An 18,941-nucleotide genomic window follows, 5' to 3' on the forward strand; every position below is an offset into this window, starting at 1 on the left:
TCCAGCCAATTTTTTAGGACAGAAGGGAACAATCTTATTTGTGGGTTTACTGGATCATCATTAAACACCCTAGTTTTACTTTCCAAAGAGAAAGTCAAGCCCTGCGCCTTCTACTTGTAGTTTTACAGAATAGATCCTGTCTGTAAATTCACCCTGGCCTTGCAGTAGGAGCCCAAACATTAGATGCTTCAGATACCTTAATGTTAAATGTTAAAATGTTTCCAAGAATCAATTTCTTAGAATCATAGGTAGTTGTGTGTGTGTAAAGAATATTTGAAATTTGGTGTAAAGAATATTTGCAATTGTTTGATTACAGAATTGTAAATAATCATTTAATAAAAAACAACTATCTGACGTTCAGAAGACATCTGAAGGCAGCCCTGTTTAGGGAAGTTTTTAATGACTGATGTTTTAATGTATTTTTAATCTTGTTGGAAGCTGCCCAGAGTGGCTGGGGACAAATAATATATATATACCGTGTATATTCATCATCACAGTGGGAACCAGGATGCAAAACAGGCCTAGAGATAGCCATTAGCTATCATGAAGGAGAACGTCCATCTTTGTTGGGAGGCAAACAGGAAGGAAGGCCTGGGGCCACTACAGAGGCATCTGGGCAGCCCTAGTGGGAGGGTGAAAGCTGGAGCAAGCAGACCTCTGGGAGCCCCCAAATTTCCCCAAAAAGGACTTTCTTTTTTTTTAGATGGTTGCACTAATACATTGCATGCACTTAGGAATTGTTGGCAACAGATCTGAACAATGATGTGCACGTGTTGCTTTAAAAATGTGTTGTTTTTTTTTAGAGCTTCTGAGCTGATTTACTGCAAAGAGCAGGAGCCAGGAGCAGTCTACCTGAACAGCTAGAACTCACAAGCCACGGCAGCACCCTTAAACTGAACCAATTGAAAACACATCAATGCTTGCCTGTTGGTGCAGCAGCCTTTGTTACAGAGGCGACACATCCAGAAACAAAATGTAGTTGAAACTACATTATCGGGGAAGGTTTCTGGGGGCCACACAGACAGTCCTCGGGGGCCACTTTCCCAGCAGGTTGTGCTCCCCCAGTTTTAATACACAGCTGCCCTCCTCCATCAGGCTCCATATTTATTCTTCGCTAACCCAAATCTTTTACATAATGCCCTCCCCTCAAAAAAATAAAATTAAAAAAATTGCATCAGAATCTTGTGGTCCGCTGCTGACAGATTTTCTTTATTAGAGAATTTGTGGGGCAGTGGTGGTATTCACAGTTTAAAACCTGACAGCGGTCAAAATAATGATAATAATTAATAAACAAGAGTGTCCAGCCTGGGCCGGGGCGGGACATGTCCTGGGGAAGGCCAGACCAGTGGGTGCTGGGGGGGGACCCAAGAATGGCGCCATAAGGCTGGTGCCAGAAAGGCTCTGGGATGGGGGCGAAGGAGTCATGGGGGGAATTCAGAAGGGGGGATTCAATAGGGGGCCTCTGCCCCTCCGTTTGGCCTCCGGAGGGGGGGATTTGGGGGGGGAAACACCCACCCGTCCTCATCTCCACTCTCTTCTCCCCCCTCAACCCACCGCATGCCCCCCCCCAAAGTGTGCTGAGTTTCCATGGTGCGCACTTTATGGGTCGGAATCAGTACAGCTAAAGCTCCCACGGTTCCCTGCACAGCCCTAAACAGTCCCCACGGTTCCTCGTGGCCGGACCAAAGCGAAGAGACAACCCACCTGACCCCGTCTCGCTGTGGAGGTCCGTTTCCGTACCCCCCCTCCTCTGCAGAAACCCACCGGCTCCCCCACTTCTGCACAGGACCCTAAAAGACCCACACACACACTTGGCTGCGCAAGCTCTGCCCGCCACGCGCCTCCCGACAGAAACCAGGAACCGCCGAAAGGGGCACTCAAAAAAGGATTGATCAGAACTTCCAGTGAAATCCAAGTCCCGTCCCCCCCCCCCACCGCAAAAAGATACCCACAAGTCCGGGTCCCTTTGAGATCCTGCGAATTCCAGTCTCTGCAGTCAGAGATGGCGCCGAACCTCCCCACCACCACCACCCTGCCCCACGGATCTCTCCGGTTCCCCTGCCGGCCCCACTGCAAAGGGGTCTGTTGCATCTCGCAACTAAGAAGAGGGTGGGCGGAGCCTCTGGGGAGGGGAGGGGCTAAGCCCCGCCCCCCGCCCCAGCTGCCACCCTACAGTCCAGAGCCGCGTATGCGTCTGTTGAGGAGAGCCGGAGTGGGGGTGGGATGGGGGTGCCGTGGTGGGGAGAAGGGATGGAGGAAAGAGGGGCTGGTTTTCCGCTTGGGCTCCTCGCCGTCCCTGCCAGCAGATGGCGCTAGTTCCTGGCTGCGATGACAACCGACAAGGCCACGCCCCCCAGCGCCACGGCTGTTGCGCCAAAGAGCCACTTCCAGGGAATGGACTGGGAAAGAGAGATTGTATTGTCGTTACAATTATTGTTATTGCATTACAATTATCGTATTAATACTGATCGTTATTACTGCTATTATCATTACTATTATTATACAGTCATACCTCAGGTTACAGACGCTTCGGGTTGCGCGTTTTCAGGTTGCGCACCGTGCCAAACCTGGAAGTACTGGAACAGGTTACTTCCAGGTTTCGGAGCTTGCGCATGCGCAGAAGCACTAAATTGCGCTTTGCACATGCGCAGAAGCGCCGAATCGCAACATGCACATGCGCAGACGTGGCGCTGCGGGTTGCGAACGTGCCTCCCGCACAGATCACGTTCGCAACCCGCACGTCCACTGTACTATTATTGTATTAATACTAATCGTTATTACTGCTATTATTATTACTATTATTATATTCTATTTCTTATATAAATATTTCAGTCAACGACTAGTAGAGAAGTAAGAAGAAAAGCATACTATTAACATGAAGTTAAAAGCAATGTTAAAAATGAGAAATATCAAAGAATTATGTTAAAATGGTAAAAAAAAACCACAACAACACTAAGGTAAGGTGTTAGCAATTCTAAAATGAAGACCAGATCCAACCCCTTGCATTGCTGGAGTGTCACTCAGCTAAAGCATCTCTGGCAGACGGCCACCCCAGCTCTGTGTAAAAACCTCCAAGGAAGGAGAGTTCGCAAGTTCCAGAGGGAGACTGTTCCGCTGTTGAACAGCTCTTGCCAACAGAGTTTTCTCCCTGACCAGAGGAGGAATGACCGCTGGAAGGAGCGAAGAGAGAAGGAGCTCCCTGCTGCATCCTCTGCCCTGCCTGCGAGAAAACACGTCTCTCCCACCTGGGTCTCTGCGGCCGCAGCATAATAATAATAATAATAATAATAATAATAATTTATTTATACCCTGCCCATCTGACTGGGTTTCCCCAGCCACTCTGGGCGGCTTCCCACGGAATATTAACATACAATAACCTATTAAACATTAAAAGCTTCCCTAAACAGGGCTGCCTTCAGATGTCATCTAAACGTCTGGTAGTTGTTGTTCTCTTTGACATCTGGTGGGAGGGTGTTGTTCCACAGAGTGGGCGCCACCACTGAGAAGGCCCTCTGCCTGGTTCCCTGTAACTTGGCTTCTCGCAGCGAGGGAACCGCCAGAAGGCCCTTGGAGCTGGACCTCAACTGTTCAGCGGCTTGACCTCACCCCAAAAGTTCACCGCTCCGTTGTCTCCCGAGACAGACGGATGCCGGCCTGCACGTGCACACAGATTCCTGCACTTGCAGGGGGTTGGACTAGATGACCCACGGGAACCCATCCAGCTCAGCGGTCGTGTGACCTACCCGCGATGACTTGTCTTTGCACTTGGCGGTGGGTCCGCTGGGGTTGCCCAGCATCTTGCGGTACATCTCCGTCTCCACACACTTCTGGTCAGCATGCTTCTTTGCCAGCTTTGAGAGCTCCGTGTGGATGGTCTGGCGGGGGGGGGGGCAGGGAAAGAAGGAAGACATATTTTAGAGGAAGCCTTCCTGGATCAGACCAAAAGGGTCCCTAGATGAACCTCTCTGGGTTTGTTTGCTGTTTTAAGGGGTAGACTGCTGCGGAATGTGGAGGCTCCATTCAGATGCCTTGGCCAATGTTTGGCTTATAGAAAAACTATACCACACTTGATTTTTTTTTTAAAAAAAGTTGAGCGGTTCAATTATGTGTTTTTTGGGGGGAAAAAGATTAAAATACATAGAGCAAAAAAAAAATTAACCCGCCCAAAACAGAAAATATTTACTATTACTGTATTAACAATGTTGGTTTTTTTCTGGGGGTACACAAAGGTATGCAATTCCAGTACCATTTTTTGTGTTGAAGAGAAGCATAGATTTTTATTTAATTTCTATACCACCCTTCATCCATAAATGTCAGGGCAATTCACAGCATAAAAATGCCAGATAAAAACACAAAATGCATAATAAAAGTAAGAACGGTGGGGGGGACCCATTAACTCCCCTCCCACAAACATTTAAAAGGGTATAGGATGTTAATCAGCCCAAGGCCTGGTTGAAGAGGAAAGTTTTACTAGCCATGGATATATTTGGGTCTCCAGTTTTGTTTTGATTTTTTTTTGGACTACAAGTCCCATCATACATAGCTACCAGGACCAGTGTGCTCAGGGATGATGGGCACTGTAGTCCAAAAACATCTGGAAACCATGCAAGAAATTATAAGAACATGATAGAACGTAATAGAGCATCGCAAATGCTGGATTCTGCTGGAGATTGTGGGACTCAGACTCTTGCAGGACAGGTGAGTCCTAAAACTTGGGTTACACCTGTTGCATTGCATCTATTTTATACAAGGACTCAGCTGCCACCTGCCCTTTGCTGGAGCAACCTCAGAGTTCCCTCACCTGAGCCTACACCCTGGTTGGGCTTTGCCACGCTTCCTGGGGGAACCTGTGGCCCTCAACCCCAACATACCTGGCTCTCGGCTTAATTTAATGCAGGACAACAGAGTGTTCGCAATGACCTAACGTGCTGGTGGGCTCTCTCCCTTGCTGGGCAGGGATCTGGGCAACCAGCTTCAGGCGCCGGGTTGGATTGGATGCCCTCAAAGGGTACCAGGATTCTATCAGCCATCTAAGCCAGAAGAAAGCCACATCTGGGGGCAGCGGCGACATACGCCTCTGGCTACCAGCCGTTGACAATCGCTCGGTTCAAGATCCTGCAGCGGGTCAGATTCTGACCAATTTCCGCATTGCAGGGGGTTGGGCTAGATGACCCTCTGGCCCCTTCCAGACCTACGATGCTCTGGGCCTTACCTTATTCGATGGCTCCAGCTTCAAGGCGGCTTTCAAGATGGGGATGGCTTCCCTGTATTCGCCTTGCTGTGCCAGGACCTAGGAGAACATAGCCGAAACCCGTGTTTACAGTGGATCGTTTTGCAGGTTTCCAAATTTGTGTTTCCTAATCCGCCATTTTCAAGGACATAAGAAAAGCCAGATGTTTTTGGACTACAATTCCCATCATTCCTGACCACTGGTCCTGCTAGCTATGAAAGATAGGAGTTGTAGTCCAGAAAGGTCCCATACGCTGCAATGCTTCCATCGCCAAGTGAGGGATTTGAAACCTAGGCTTTCCAGGTCTCAGCCAAGCACTCTAACCACTGCACCACACTGCCAGCATTCCGGAGACCTGGGTTCAAATCCAACCATATCTATGCATGTCCACCGGGTGCCCCTGGACCCCTCCCTGCCTCTCGGCCACACCTAGGGCTGTTGCGAGGGTGAAACAAGGAGGGGGCCCCTTGCAGCCACCTGGAGCCTCTACCCTTCCCCTTCCCCACCCCCTGAAAGACAACCCCTACCTTCCCCTTCCGAAAAAGGGCTTTGATGTTGTCCGGCTGCTGTTCCAGGACTTGGTTGCAGGATCGCAGGGCCGCATCGTAGTGGTCCAACTTGAGCTGAGAGGCGGCTAAATTGTTCAGGCACTTCATCTTGACGTCCACTAACGCCTCCTCCTCCTCCTGGGTAAAGTCCACTGCAGGGGGGCAAAGGGGGGGTTACTAGAAAGGTGGCGGGGTTGCAGCTTGAGCAGGGGTGCGGGTTCGAAATGGCAAAACAAGGGCTCTTCCTAGGAATGGGAGACCTGTGGACCTCCAAAGAATCTGTAGAGCTGGAAAGGACCTTGAGGGTCACGCAGCTCAACTCCCTGGCAGGTGGCCCTCCAACCTCTGCGGAAAAACCTCCAAGGAAGGGGAGACCGCCACCTCTCAGGGGAGTACATTCTGCCATTAAGCAACACTCCCCTGCTTCTGTCTTGCAAGGGAATGCAGACCCTCCCCCCGCAACCTAAATCTCCCCCTCCGCCGCCCCAGCTGTAGAGAGAAGAAGATGGAATATGCAGTGTAGGGTCTGCTGCCCCTGCTCACTTTGCACCATCTCGATATGTCTCCATTCATTATTATTATTATTATTATTATTATTATTATTATTATTATGCAGCCCATCTGACTGGGTTTGTCCAGTCACTTAGGAGTCTTCCAACAAATTAAAACACAATCAAACATCAAACATTAAAAACTTCCTGATACAGGGCTGCCTTCAGAGGTCTTCTAAAAGTCGTGTACAGTAGACGCTTGGGTTGCAAACGTGATCTGTGTGGGATGCACGTCCGCAACCCGCAGCGGCGCTTCTGCGCACGCGTGGGTTGCGATTCAGCACTTGTGCGCATGCGCAAAGCGTGATTTAGCGCTTCTGCGCATGTGCGACTGCCATGACATCTGACGGGAGGGCGCTCCACAGGCCCTCGGAGCTGGATCTCTGTGTCTGGGCTGAATGATGCTCCCCGAGTGCACCCTGCCTCCACGCAAGTCCAGGACTGTGACGAGTCACTACAAATCCTGTCATGAGTGCTGTGTGACGACAGCCTTGCGTTTTTATGTGTATAGGGAGATATCTTTAATCAAGTTGTTGTTGCTTTTGATACTGAACTTTCAGGGTACAAGGCAGCTCAAGAAGTTAATAAACTCTTTTGAAAACTGGGGCTCAAAGCTGCTAGCCCCCCTATATTTAGCAAGAGTGCCTGCTAGCCCCACCCCACCCCCTCCCGCCATGGGGGACCAGGCACCTTTTGAACTGGAGCCGATAATCTTCAGCGCAATGTCGTAGGAGTTGATAGCCAGAACGTAGTCTGCCCGCTGGTAGTGGAAGTTGCCACGCTCCCTCTTCCGGTTCGCCAGCTCAATCTTCTCCTTCCCACTTAGGAGTTCCAGGTCGGGGGCATCCTGGGCCGATAGAAGCTCCACTTCAAGTTCCAGAGATGAGTCAGGGGGGATGTCTGGACTCCTGGTTGGAAAGGCCGAGGAAAAAATACCCCATTCATAAAAAGCATGGGCATTGCCCACGGCAGCCTTTCTCAACCTGTGAGTCCCCAGATGTTGTTTAATTACAACTCCCATCACCCCTAGAGATGATGGGAATTGTAGTCCAACAACATCTGGGGGCCCACAGGTTGAGAACGCTGCCCTACGGGATCAGAGCCAAAGTCCCACCAGCCCAGGACCCTGACTCTGACAGAGGACAGCAAGACTGCAGGTGAGGCACCCCAAAGATCCTGAAGGAGCGTCTCCACCCCCATCGTCCAGCCCAGACACTGAGGCCCAGCTACGAGGGCCTTCTGGTGGTTCCCTAACTGTGAGAAGTGAGGTTACAGGGAATTGGGCAGAGGGCCTTCTTGGTGGTGGTGCCCGCCCTGCGGAACGCCCTCCCTGCAGATGTCAAGGAGATAAACAGCTATCTGACTTTTAGAAGACATCTGAAGGCAGCCCGGTATTGGGAAGTTTTAAATGTTTGGTGTTTTATTATGTTTCTGTATATGCTAGAAGCTACCCGGAGTGGCTGGGGCAACCCAGTCAGATGGGAGGACTACAAATAATAAAATTATTCTTCTTCTCTGGTTTACACGGGACACTCTGTTTACCAGATGGCAGCTGTTTATCAGCTCCATCTAGTATGCAGGCTGAGACCCTCCCTGCCCGTGGACTGTCTGACCAGAGTGGTGCATGCTCTAGTTATCTCTCGCTAGGACTACTGCAATGCGCTCTCCGTGGGGCTACCTTTGAAGGTGACCCAGAAACTACAACTAATCCAGAATGCGGCAGCCAGACTGGTGACTGGGAGTGGCCACCGGGACCACATAACACCAGTCTTGAAAGACCTACATTGGCTCCCAGTACGTTTCCAAACACAATTCAAAGTGCTGGTGTTGACCTTTAAAGCCCTAAATGGCCTCGGTCCAGTATACTTGAAGGAGCGTCTCCACCCCCATCATTCTGCCCGGACACTGAGGTCCAGCACCGAGGGCCTTCTGGCGGTTCCCTCACTGCGAGAAGCCAAGTTACAGGGAACCAGGCAGAGGGCCTTCTTGGTAGTGGCGCCCGCCCTGTAGAACGCCCTTGTACCAGATATCAAAGAGAAAAATAACTACCAAACTTTTAGAAGACATCTGAAGGCAGCCCTGTTTAGGGACGCTTTTAATGTTTAATAGGTTATTGTATTTTAGTGTTTTGTTGGAAACTGCCCAGAGTGGTTGGGGAAACCCAGCCAGATGGGCGGGGTATAAATAATAAATTATTATTATTATTATCCTACAGGGTCATCCTAGGAAGGGGAGGAGTGGGAGATTCTGGACAAGCAAAAGGATTTATTTAGGTTTCAGCAGGTCCTCTTTTCTTGGGGACTGAATCTCCCGTCAGCCCCCTGGGGGAAGGGATCCCTCGCCCCTCCTCCTCCTCACCTACCTCCCTTGCCGGCCGAAGCAGTACTTTGCGTCTGAGATGATGAGGGCCGTCTCTCCCATCTCCATTAGCTGTATGCAGAGGTCCAGGGCCTGCAGAGGGAGAAAATGACTCCAGCAACTGTTGGGACGGAAGGAGAGCCCTCCCAGGCCAGAAGTAAGATTCTTGGCAGCTGTTACTCGGAGGGAGAACACAGCCATTTCAGCTAGCAGGAAAACGGGGCTCATCTAGTCCAACATCTGGTTCTCACTGTGGCCAAGAGGATAGAACAATTCAAAGTGTTGGTGTTGACCTTTAAAGCCCTAAACGGCCTCGGCCCGGTATACCTGAAGGAGCGTCTCCACCCCCATCGTTCTGCCCGGACGCTGAGGTCCAGCACCGAGGGCCTTCTGGCGCTTCCCTCACTGCAAAAAGCAAAGCTACAGGGAACCAGGCAGAGGGCCTTCTCGGTGGTGGCGCCCGCCCTGTGGAACACCCTCCCAGCAGATGTCAAAGAGATAAACAACTACCTGACATTCAGAAGACATCTTAAGGCAGCCCTGTTCAGGGAAGTTTTTAATGTATGACACATTAGTGTATTTTTGGTCTTTGTGGAAGCCGCCCAGAGTGGCAGGGGAAACCCAGCCAGATGGGCGGGGTACAAATAATAAATTATTATTATTATTATTATAAGGCAGCCTGAGGACAGGATCGGAGGGCGATAGCCCTCTCTGCCTGCGGCTCCCCGGGATCTGTCACCCGGAGGTAGGGGCTCCATTCAGCTGTCATAATAAGAGTTGTGAGAACATCTTATAGCTGCACCAACACAGGATGGGGCACCACCTGGCTTGTCAGTAAGTTGTACATGTGAAAAAGATCAATAATAAATAATAATAGTAAAATTTTATTTATACCCCACCCTTCCCAGTTCAAAAAACCGGGCTCAGGGCGGCTAACAACAAATTTTAAACACTTAATTGCTGCAACAAAAAACAGCATAAAATACAGTATAAAACGTGAATAACAATAAATTCAGAATTAAAAAAATAATTTAGGGGGGAAATCCATCCAATAAACATTAGATGATAACCAGGGCTAGCTGGCTAAATTAGTCCTACTTGGGCCAGCGAGGAGACCAGGGGAGAATTAGCTGTGGGATCCCAGAGCGGGGAATCTTTGTAAAAAGGGGAGGGGGAGGGAAGGAAGGAGAATGAAAGATCAAGCTAAGTTCAAATTGAAAGCCAGGCGGAATAGCTCTGTCTTACAGGCCCTGCAGAAGAAGTTACAGTAAATCCTGCAAGGCCCTGGTCTCCTGGGACAGAGCGTTCCACCAGGTTGGAGCCATCACTGAGAAGGCCCTGGCCCTGGTGGAGGATAGTCTGACTTCCTTAGGGCCTGGGACCTCTAAACTATGATTATTCATGGAGCTTAAGGTCCTCTGAGGGGCAGACCAGGAGAGGCGGTCCCATAAATACGAGGGCCCTAAGTAGACCCCTAGCGTAACGTGAGTCAACCATGTGATGCAGCACAAAAAAAAGTCTAATGTTATTCTAGGCTGCATCCACAGAAGTCCAGGGTCAACGTCAAGGGAAGGCACAATCCGGGTCTGTTCTGCCTTGGTCAGACCCCACCTGGAACACCGTGTCCAGTTCTGGGAGCCACAATTTAAGGAGGACACTGAGATGCCTGAATATGTGCAGAGGAGGGAGAATGAGATGACCAAGGGTTTGAAGACCAAGCCTGATGAGGAACGGTTGAGGGAGCTGGGTATGTTTAGCCTGGAAGAGATCTGAGAGCCATCTTCCAACATCTCAAGGGCTGTCCCATGGAAGAGGGAGAAAGCTTGTTTTCTCCTGCTCTGGAACCAAACTGGATCAAGCCGAGACCAACCAGGTACAGTTCCCTCACAACTGGTATTCACTGTCAGCATCGCCCTTGAGCCAGTGCCACCAACTGGACTCATCCACTTCAGCCCCGACTGGGCTAGGGGAGCTGGGTAGCACTTCCAGAGACCACCTTCTGCACAGGAACAGGTCAAAGTGCTGTGGACTCACAGCTTAGAGTTGTGAGCACCGGATTCACTTCCACAAGAAGATAGTCGTCGCACAGCAGAGTATAGCAGAGCATAGCAGAGCATAAACGACCCGGAGAGCAGCTCTGTAGAATATCTTCTTTATTCTATCTACAACTATAATACACAACTATGTACAGAGCTAAATGAGGTCTAAACGAAAAGGCTGAACTGCACTGAGTGTCTGCAGCTGCTCTTAGCAGCAACCTTATCCATACACACGATCTCTCTCTAACACTCAGTCTCTCTCTCTCTCTTTGATGTGAGGCTGGAGCGGAATAAGTAGAGAGCAGAAAACCGCCCCCTCCTCTCTGGAGAATCAGCAGAGAACATCAGCAGATTCTTGGATATGGGAGGGGTGAAATCTCCTCATTCACAACCCAAAAGAGTTTTACGCACCTGGATGACATCGCAGTCCCCCAGCGTGAAGGTGAGGCTGGGGTTCTCCTCGACCATCGTGCCGTCCTGCAGCATGGTCTTAAGGCGGATGGTGACATCCTGGCTCTTAACCGGCCGGGTCTCCGGTCCCTGACCTGCGACGATGACTTTCTTTTTCAGCAAACCGCTCCCTGCGGGGAGGAACCGAGAGACACATGAAGGAGAGCAGAAAGAAGTTTGTATCCACTTTAATTAATTGGGATGATATTTGGTGTTCCTCACTGGGTCAGCAACAAGGCGTTGGGTTTATGAATGAGGGGAGATGGCAATAGATGGGACCTTCTGTGTATATTTTTTGCAGATGTATAACTGAATGTGAAACAGATAGATACCAGAAAACTGTAATTTTTTAATCAGAGAAGCAAGTTTTGCTCTTCCTGATTTTTTCCAACAACTTTATGGAAGATTTTTAACATATGAAGCCCTAAAATCCAAACTCATTTATAATAAAAATCAATATATTAAGAGAGAAGCGTAATAAAGAAAAATAAAATACTCACGATCCTTACAAAAGAGAGGAAAAAGAGCAGAGAAAAAGTAAGTAAGAAGACCCTTTATCACACATCTGTCATATATTGTGTCATATCTATATACATATATAAAGGCAGAGAGGGAGATTTTTGAATTGTTCCTATTTTTATTTTTCTTATGTATTTTGTGTTTTATCTTGTGAACCGTCCTGACACCTGCATCCTTTGCAATTAATTTTGACATGGGGGGAAGGGGACAACGAGGAAAAAGTAGAAGTGAAAGGAGAAGTGGGAGAATCACAGAATCTCTCCAGAAGGGAGAAATAGAGGTGGGCCTGAGGGGAAGCCAATCCCAGCTGCACCGGCGGAACTTCTGCCTGCCACAGCTTTTGCTGAAGGCGCCATCCAAAGGCAAGGTGCCCTCACCTAACACATCCACCCACTCGGGGGTCTCCTCCACGTCTTCCGGAGCAGGGGGCTGCGAGGCGGCCGTCTCTCGGCCGTCGTTTCTGGGCACGTCCTCCAGCGGAGGGAGGCCGCTCAGGTCCTCGTCTCGCCCTTCCTCTTCCTCCTCGTCGTTATCCAGGACTTCGAAATCCTCCCCGCTGTCCAGCGTGGAGGTGTTGGATTTCGCCAGCTCAGGAGAGGTCAGGTCCACCAAGCTAGCCCCCGCCCAGTCCGGAGAAATGTCGTCCAGACCTTCTCCCCCGGAAGCCATGGCGGCGGCGGCGGATCAGGGCAGCTGGAAAACGAAAAAGGGGAGGGAAGAAGAACATACGTTTAAAGAAGATTGGGGAATGTTTATTGAATATATGGAGGAAAATTGTGTTTATTTGAAAACGTGGGCAGCATTAAGATAAACTCAACAGTGTAAGTAAATTCTGATGGATGTAATAACGGAATACTGAATGGTTTACCGTATTTTTCGCTCCATAAGACGCACCTAGTTTTTAGAGGAGGAAAACAAGAAAAAAAATATTCTGAATTAAACAGTGGATGTATGATTTTTGTGGTTCATGCTGTGGCCACAGACATGTGATCTGATGGTGAATTTGGGGTGATCGAATGCAAAAATCCTGAGGATCCATGTGGATCCATGCTTTGTGACCATGTTTTTGCGCCACTGTGGCCCCACGCAACAGTGGGTGCATGATTTTTTTGGTGCAGGCTGTAATTTATATAAATTTATATAAAATTTATGTTGTGCAAAATGAACCATGGAAAGAGAGGAAGGGAAGTCACTGATATTTTAAGGATGGTTAAGTGAATATTCTAAAATGCAAAACAGAAATTTTATAAAAATTATTTCTAAAAAATAAAAAAAAAAGGGGAGAGGGAATCAAGGGAAGGGAATGGAGTTACACCAATATGAAGAAAGGCTGGGGCACTTGGGTCTTATTTTTTCAGGTATGGCATTAACTTATTTATTTATTTACTTACTTACTAAATAAACTTACTTACTTACTTACTTAAACTAACTTACTTAATTTGTACACCACCCTATACCCGCAGGTCTCAGCCCACCTTTCTCCCTGTATCCCTCCAAGGATCATAGAATCACAGAAACTGAAGAGCTGGAAGGGGGTCCCCAAGGGTCATCCAGTCCAACCCCCTGCAATGCAGGAATCTCAGCTCAAGCATCCAGGACAGATGGCCACCCAACCTCTGCTTGAAAACCTCCAAGGAAGGAGAGTCCACCACATCTTCGTGTCGAACAGCTCTTACCCCCGGAAAAGTTCTTTCCGATATTTAGTCGGAATCTCCTTTCTTGCGGCTTGAAGCCATGGGTTCGAGTCCTGTCCTCCCGAAACAGGAGAAAACAAGCTTGTTCCCTCTTCCATTTGACAGCCCTTGAGATATTGGAAGATGACCATTCCCTGCGTTGCAGGGGGTTGGATTAGATGACCTTTGGGGGACCTTTCTATTATCTTATCCCCTCTCAGTCTGCTTTTTTCCAGGCCAAACACCCCATTCCTAATAAGGTTCTGTTTCCATCTCAGCCACCCTCCTCCTCTGTGCAAGGAGCTCAATGTGGCATACTTGGCTATCCCAATTCTTAATTTTAAGCCCCAACAACAGCAACCTTGCAAGGTAGGTCTGGCGGAAAGAGGAGACCGGCCCCCAAGCTCACACTTCTTGTCTCAGCAACGATTCGAACCCTGCACTCTCTAGCAGGTTCTAGCCCACATCAGAAGGCAGCCATGATAACTGGGGACTTCCTAGCTTACAATTCAGCTCCTATTTTGACATTTATTTATTTTTAAAGGAGAAAAGGTGTGTGCCAAAAGCCTTATTCTGTCACCCCAGACCACCTCCCAGCTGTTAGGAGGAGACGGGTGCGAAACTCCCCTTTGTCCTTAACAGAACCCCAAGCATGCGTATTGGAGAAATCGCCAGCCCCCGAGGTTTGGGGGTGGGCAAATGACCCTACGGACAGGTCAAGACATCTCCAGGGTCTTAGCCGCTCTGTGACCCAGAGAGATTGCAGACGCTGATAACATTTTTTTAAAAAACCATCAAGATTTTAATCCTACCCCTGTCTGCCCAAAAGTTCAAGAGATGGGTGGGCAGGGAGGAAGGAAGAATCATAGAATCATAAAATCTGTAGATTTGGAAGGGAACCCAAGGGTAATCTAGTCCAACCCCGGGCGATGCAGGTAGATTTTCCCCAATGTGGGGCTTAAAACCACAACCCTGAGATTAACAGTCTCGTGCTCTGCCGACTGAGCTATCCAGAGTCCCCCTAGTTTTTTCTATGTAGTGAACCGCCCTGAGATCTACAGATTGAAGGACAGTATGCAAATATTTTATTTGTTTTTATTTATTTACTTTATTTGTATTTATTTACTTCCTTACTTACTAAATCTGCATGCCATCTTATACCCATGGGTCTTAGGGTGGCTCACAACATAAAATCACAACATAAAAACACGAAATAAATAAATAATAATAATAATAATAATAATAATAATTTATTATTTATACCCCACCCATCTGGCTGGGTTTCTCCAGCCACGCTGGGCAGCTTCCAACAGAATATTAAAATACAATAACCTATTAAACAGTAAAAGCTTCCCTAAACAGGGCTGCCTTCAGATGTCTTCTAAAAGTCTGGTAGTTGTTTTTCTCTTTGACATCTGGTGGGAGGGCGTTCCACAGGGCGGGTGCCACCACCGAGAAGGCCCTCTGCCTGGTTCTCTGTAGCTTGGCTTCTCGCAGGGAGGGAACCGCCAGAAGGCCCTCGGAGCTGGACCTCAGTGTCCAGGTAGAACGATGGGGGTGGAGACGCTCCTTCAGGTATACTGGACCGAGGCCGTTTATGTTACAAAAACAAGAAAAACCAATAATCCCTGCACTCCCCCTCCTCATGCCCATAACACATCATCAGAATCATCAGAATTTTCATTCTTGCGCCGATCCCTGCGAGGTAGGCTAGGCCACAAGAGAGAAACCCACCGGGGTGAAGGTCCCCTAAGCCAGTTTGGGGACCAAGCTGAGGGTTTGCAGGCAGACAGCTGCCAAATTTTTACTGCCGTTTCATCACAGAACTGCAGGGCTGGAAGGGACCCCAAGGGTCATGTATCCCAACCCCCAGCAATGCAGGGATCAATCACAGCCAATATGGCACTTGCCTCTCTGCAGGGTCAGAAAACATTACCTTAAGAATAAACATAATGGGTCGTTCCCAGCTGAGTTTTTCAGGAGTAGACCCCTTGGAAATTAACGGACCTGCGCTAGAAATGCCCATGGATCTCAATAATGGATCTGATCAGAATATGACCTACATTGGAATTGTCCTTTTTTAAAACGATGATGAGCTGTATTCAATGTTAGTCATAGCAATCGGCGAAAACCCATTGAAGTTGCTGGATATGACTAAGCTAGACCAATAGGCTTGAATAGCTCCCTTAGCTGGAGACATATATTATATAATATAGCGCTATATTCACTTTTCTATTATTTCCTCTGTGTGTGTGTGTGAGAGAGAGAGAGAGAGAGAGAATTTGGAAATTAATTGTTTCCTGCAGAAAAGTAATACTATTAATACTAACACTGAGAAACGTAGCGGATAGAGTTCCCGAGTTGGGGCAGCTAAAAAAGCCAATGCAATTCTGGGCTGCATCAATAGGAGTATAGCATCTAGATCAAGGGAAGGAATAGTGCCACTGTATTCTGCTCTGGTCAGACCTCACCTGGAGTACTGTGTCCAGTTCTGGGCACCACAGTTCAAGAAGGACGCTGACAAACTGGAACGTGTCCAGAGGAGGGCAACCAAAATGGTCAAAGGCCTGGAAACGATGCCTTATGAGGAACGGCTAAGGGAGCTGGGCATGTTTAGCCTGGAGAAGAGGAGGTTAAGGGGTGATAGGATAGCCATGTTCAAATATATAAAAGGATGTCACCTAGAGGAGGGAGAAAGGTTGTTTTCTGCTGCTCCAGAGAAGCGGACACGGAGCAATGGATCCAAACTACAAGAAAGAAGATTCCACCTAAACATTAGGAAGAACTTCCTGACAGTAAGAGCTGTTTGACAGTGGAATTTGCTGCCAAGGAGTGTGGTGGAGTCTCCTTCTTTGGAGGTCTTTAAGCAGAGGCTTGACAACCATATGTCAGGAGTGCTCTGATGGTGTTTCCTGCTTGGCAGGGGGTTGGACTCGATGGCCCTTGTGGTCTCTTCCAACTCTAGGATTCTATGATTCTATTCTATGATAACCTTGGGTGACCTTGGGGGGGTGCAGTCACTGTCTCTCAAGCCAACCTACTTTGTAGGGATGTTGTGTTGATGAAATGAGGAGCAGGAGGGCCACATACAATACCTTGAGCTCCTCAGAGAAATAAACAAATAAATCAATAACAAACAAATCAATCAATCCCACTTTCCCATAACAGTAACAATATATAATAATAGGTAAATTTGCTTATTCATAGGCTTTGTTGCTGGAAGAAGCTTTTCATGGACCAAACTCCCCAAACCTTCAGAAATTCACATGCCTTCCTAATAATGATAATAACAGGAATAATTTCATTATTTGTACCCCACCGATTTGACTAGGTTGCCCCGGGCACTGTGGGTGGCTTCCAACATACGCAAAAACATAATAAAACAAATCTAGATGTCTTCTAAATCTAAGTAATGATGATACAGTAATAAATTTGTTTGTCGGTTCTGTTCCTAGGGGAGTCTATTTTGGGGGCCAAGTCTCCCCGAACCTTCAGAAATTCACATGCCTTCTACACTCACAAGCACCCATCCTCTCCCCAGCAGACAGACCCTGGGGCACCCCAGGCTGACCCCTTTCTCAGGCTCCACCAGGACAGGGAAGGGAACAAACAACTCACGGTCAGCAGATTCGCAGCACAAACAACAGGAAGCCAGCGCCTGCGCAACATGTCATTAACCTGTGGAACTCCCCGAGGGAAGGGCTCGGTTGCGAAACGCCTGCGTCACATGCAAAAGGCTGCTGGTTCAGTCCCTAATGGGATGCCCAGGAAGATCTGGGAATGTGCCCTGCCAGAAGCCCTGGAGGGCCACTGCCAGTCAGTGCAGGCAGTACTGAGCTCCAGGGACACAGTGTTAAGGCAGCTAAAAGGTTTTTAAGAAAATAAAGCCTCCCCCCTTCGAGCAAGTCTGCCTGCAATTTTGCCTTTTGCAGAAGGGATGCTCACGGCTCAAGAGATGGTACGGAACAATATCAGAGTAATATTATGCACAAGGCCCTTAATCTTAGGGTCGTGGGTTCGAGACCCATCTTGGGCAAAAGATCTCTGCATTGCAGGGAGTTGGACTAGATGGCCCTAGCGATCCCTTCCAACTCTATGATTCTGTGTGCATGCAAGGGGAAAAGCAGGAAGCCAGGGCGGGTTCGGATCTTGCTTCTGCTGAACTCCCTAAGTAGATATCCTTATCCAAGACGCCCTCTGTTTCTTTCTGAGCCAAACCCCTGGCACCCTTCCCTGGGCCCCACCTGCTGCAACACTTCGCAGGGTTGCTGTAATTATTTGTGCTCTGATCTGACCATTCGGGCAAATATAAGAAGAAGAAAAAGAAGAAGAAGAAGAAGAAGAAGAAGAAGAAGAGGAAAACCTGCCTGGTAGACAGATTCTGCACCCAGATTTGTAGGCACAGATCATCTTCTAGATTAAAATAGCTTACTAGGGAAATGCTGAAGTCGCCCTTTGGGCCAATTTTTATGGTAGCTCAAATCTCAGCTGTATGGGTATATGTATATATCTCAATTTTAACTCATGAGCTATTGCTGCAATCTGCTCCGATTGTATATTTTCTCTTTATGAACGCTGTTTTTATTGTGTTATGCGAGCTGGTCTTTGACCGTAATAAATTATCTATCTAATAATAATAATAATAACCACAATTCCATTTTAGCATGCCATTTCAGGATTATAATTAAAATTAAAGCATTCTGATACAGGCAGGCAAGAAAGGACAGCAAAGCTCAGACCCAGCAGCCCGATCAAAAAACCAGGTTCTACCCCAACACACCCAAGCAGGCTGGCAGGCAGGCAAAGACTGCTGCAACCTCAACCCACACGCAGAGAGGAGGCAAGGGCTGGCGAGGCCGGGGTAAATGAAATGAGTAATAATGAAAACAATAATAATAAAGCGTATTTCTAGGCCACAAAAGTGAGTCGAGGGCGCACACCCACACCCAATGCACGAGATCTTGAGGACTAGGAAGCTTATCACAGCAACATGGGGAAATGGAGAGAAGATTTGTGTTGGATTTCAAAGCAGGGTTACGTGATGTGGCCTAGCCTTGAAACGCCACCCACCCCACATGGGCCCAGACTCCCCTTGGCCAAGCTCCAAGGTTTAGGCCTTAATCCCCAGGCGCTTCCTCCAATCCCTCCCCCACCCTGCCTAAAACTTGGCAGCCAGGCAGAGGAGCAAATGGCAAATCCGGGATCCTGGGCTTACTGCTATGGGCTTCCCAAGAGCTGCGTGGAGTTCGAGCCCTCGAGTCCCGGATTCGAAAGGCGCCACATGCACGACCTGCAAAACAAGATAAAATTTTATGGGGGGGAGGAGAGAGAGAGGGAGGCAGCTAATGCAGAAAGGATTGCAAACATACAAACAACCCCCCCCCCCCCCGGTTGCAAAGTCCAGGCAACTGCCTTCTCTGGACCACCACCACCCCCTCTCCCCATTGCATGGGTGCAATCTCTGCCTTCCCCACTGTTAAGAACTCCCCCCTCCCACATTCCTGCCCTCCCCTCTCCCCCCCCCCCCCCCGCAAAATGTATTGCTTGCAAGGCACTCACCTGGTCCAGGAATG

The 18,941-nt window shown here is 48.5% G+C and overlaps 1 protein-coding gene across 1 annotated transcript; it reads right to left on the minus strand.

The window, feature by feature from the left end:
• Positions 1-1,188: 1,188 nt before the first annotated feature.
• Positions 1,189-18,941, minus strand: FKBP8 (FKBP prolyl isomerase 8). Its single transcript, XM_081024383.1, has 10 exons — positions 18,928-18,941; positions 18,584-18,658; positions 12,073-12,388; positions 11,138-11,307; positions 8,692-8,780; positions 7,020-7,237; positions 5,758-5,930; positions 5,213-5,290; positions 3,744-3,875; positions 1,189-2,399 (listed from the first exon to the last, which is right to left on the minus strand). The coding sequence occupies exons 3-10, from the start codon at positions 12,362-12,364 to the stop codon at positions 2,313-2,315; spliced, it is 1,239 nt and encodes a 412-aa protein (XP_080880509.1). The 5' UTR covers positions 12,365-12,388; positions 18,584-18,658; positions 18,928-18,941; the 3' UTR covers positions 1,189-2,312.

The sequence above is a fragment of the Podarcis pityusensis genome (genome assembly GCF_964106645.2).
Source record: "Podarcis pityusensis genome assembly, contig: HAP1_SCAFFOLD_813, whole genome shotgun sequence".
NCBI lineage: Eukaryota > Metazoa > Chordata > Lepidosauria > Squamata > Lacertidae > Podarcis > Podarcis pityusensis.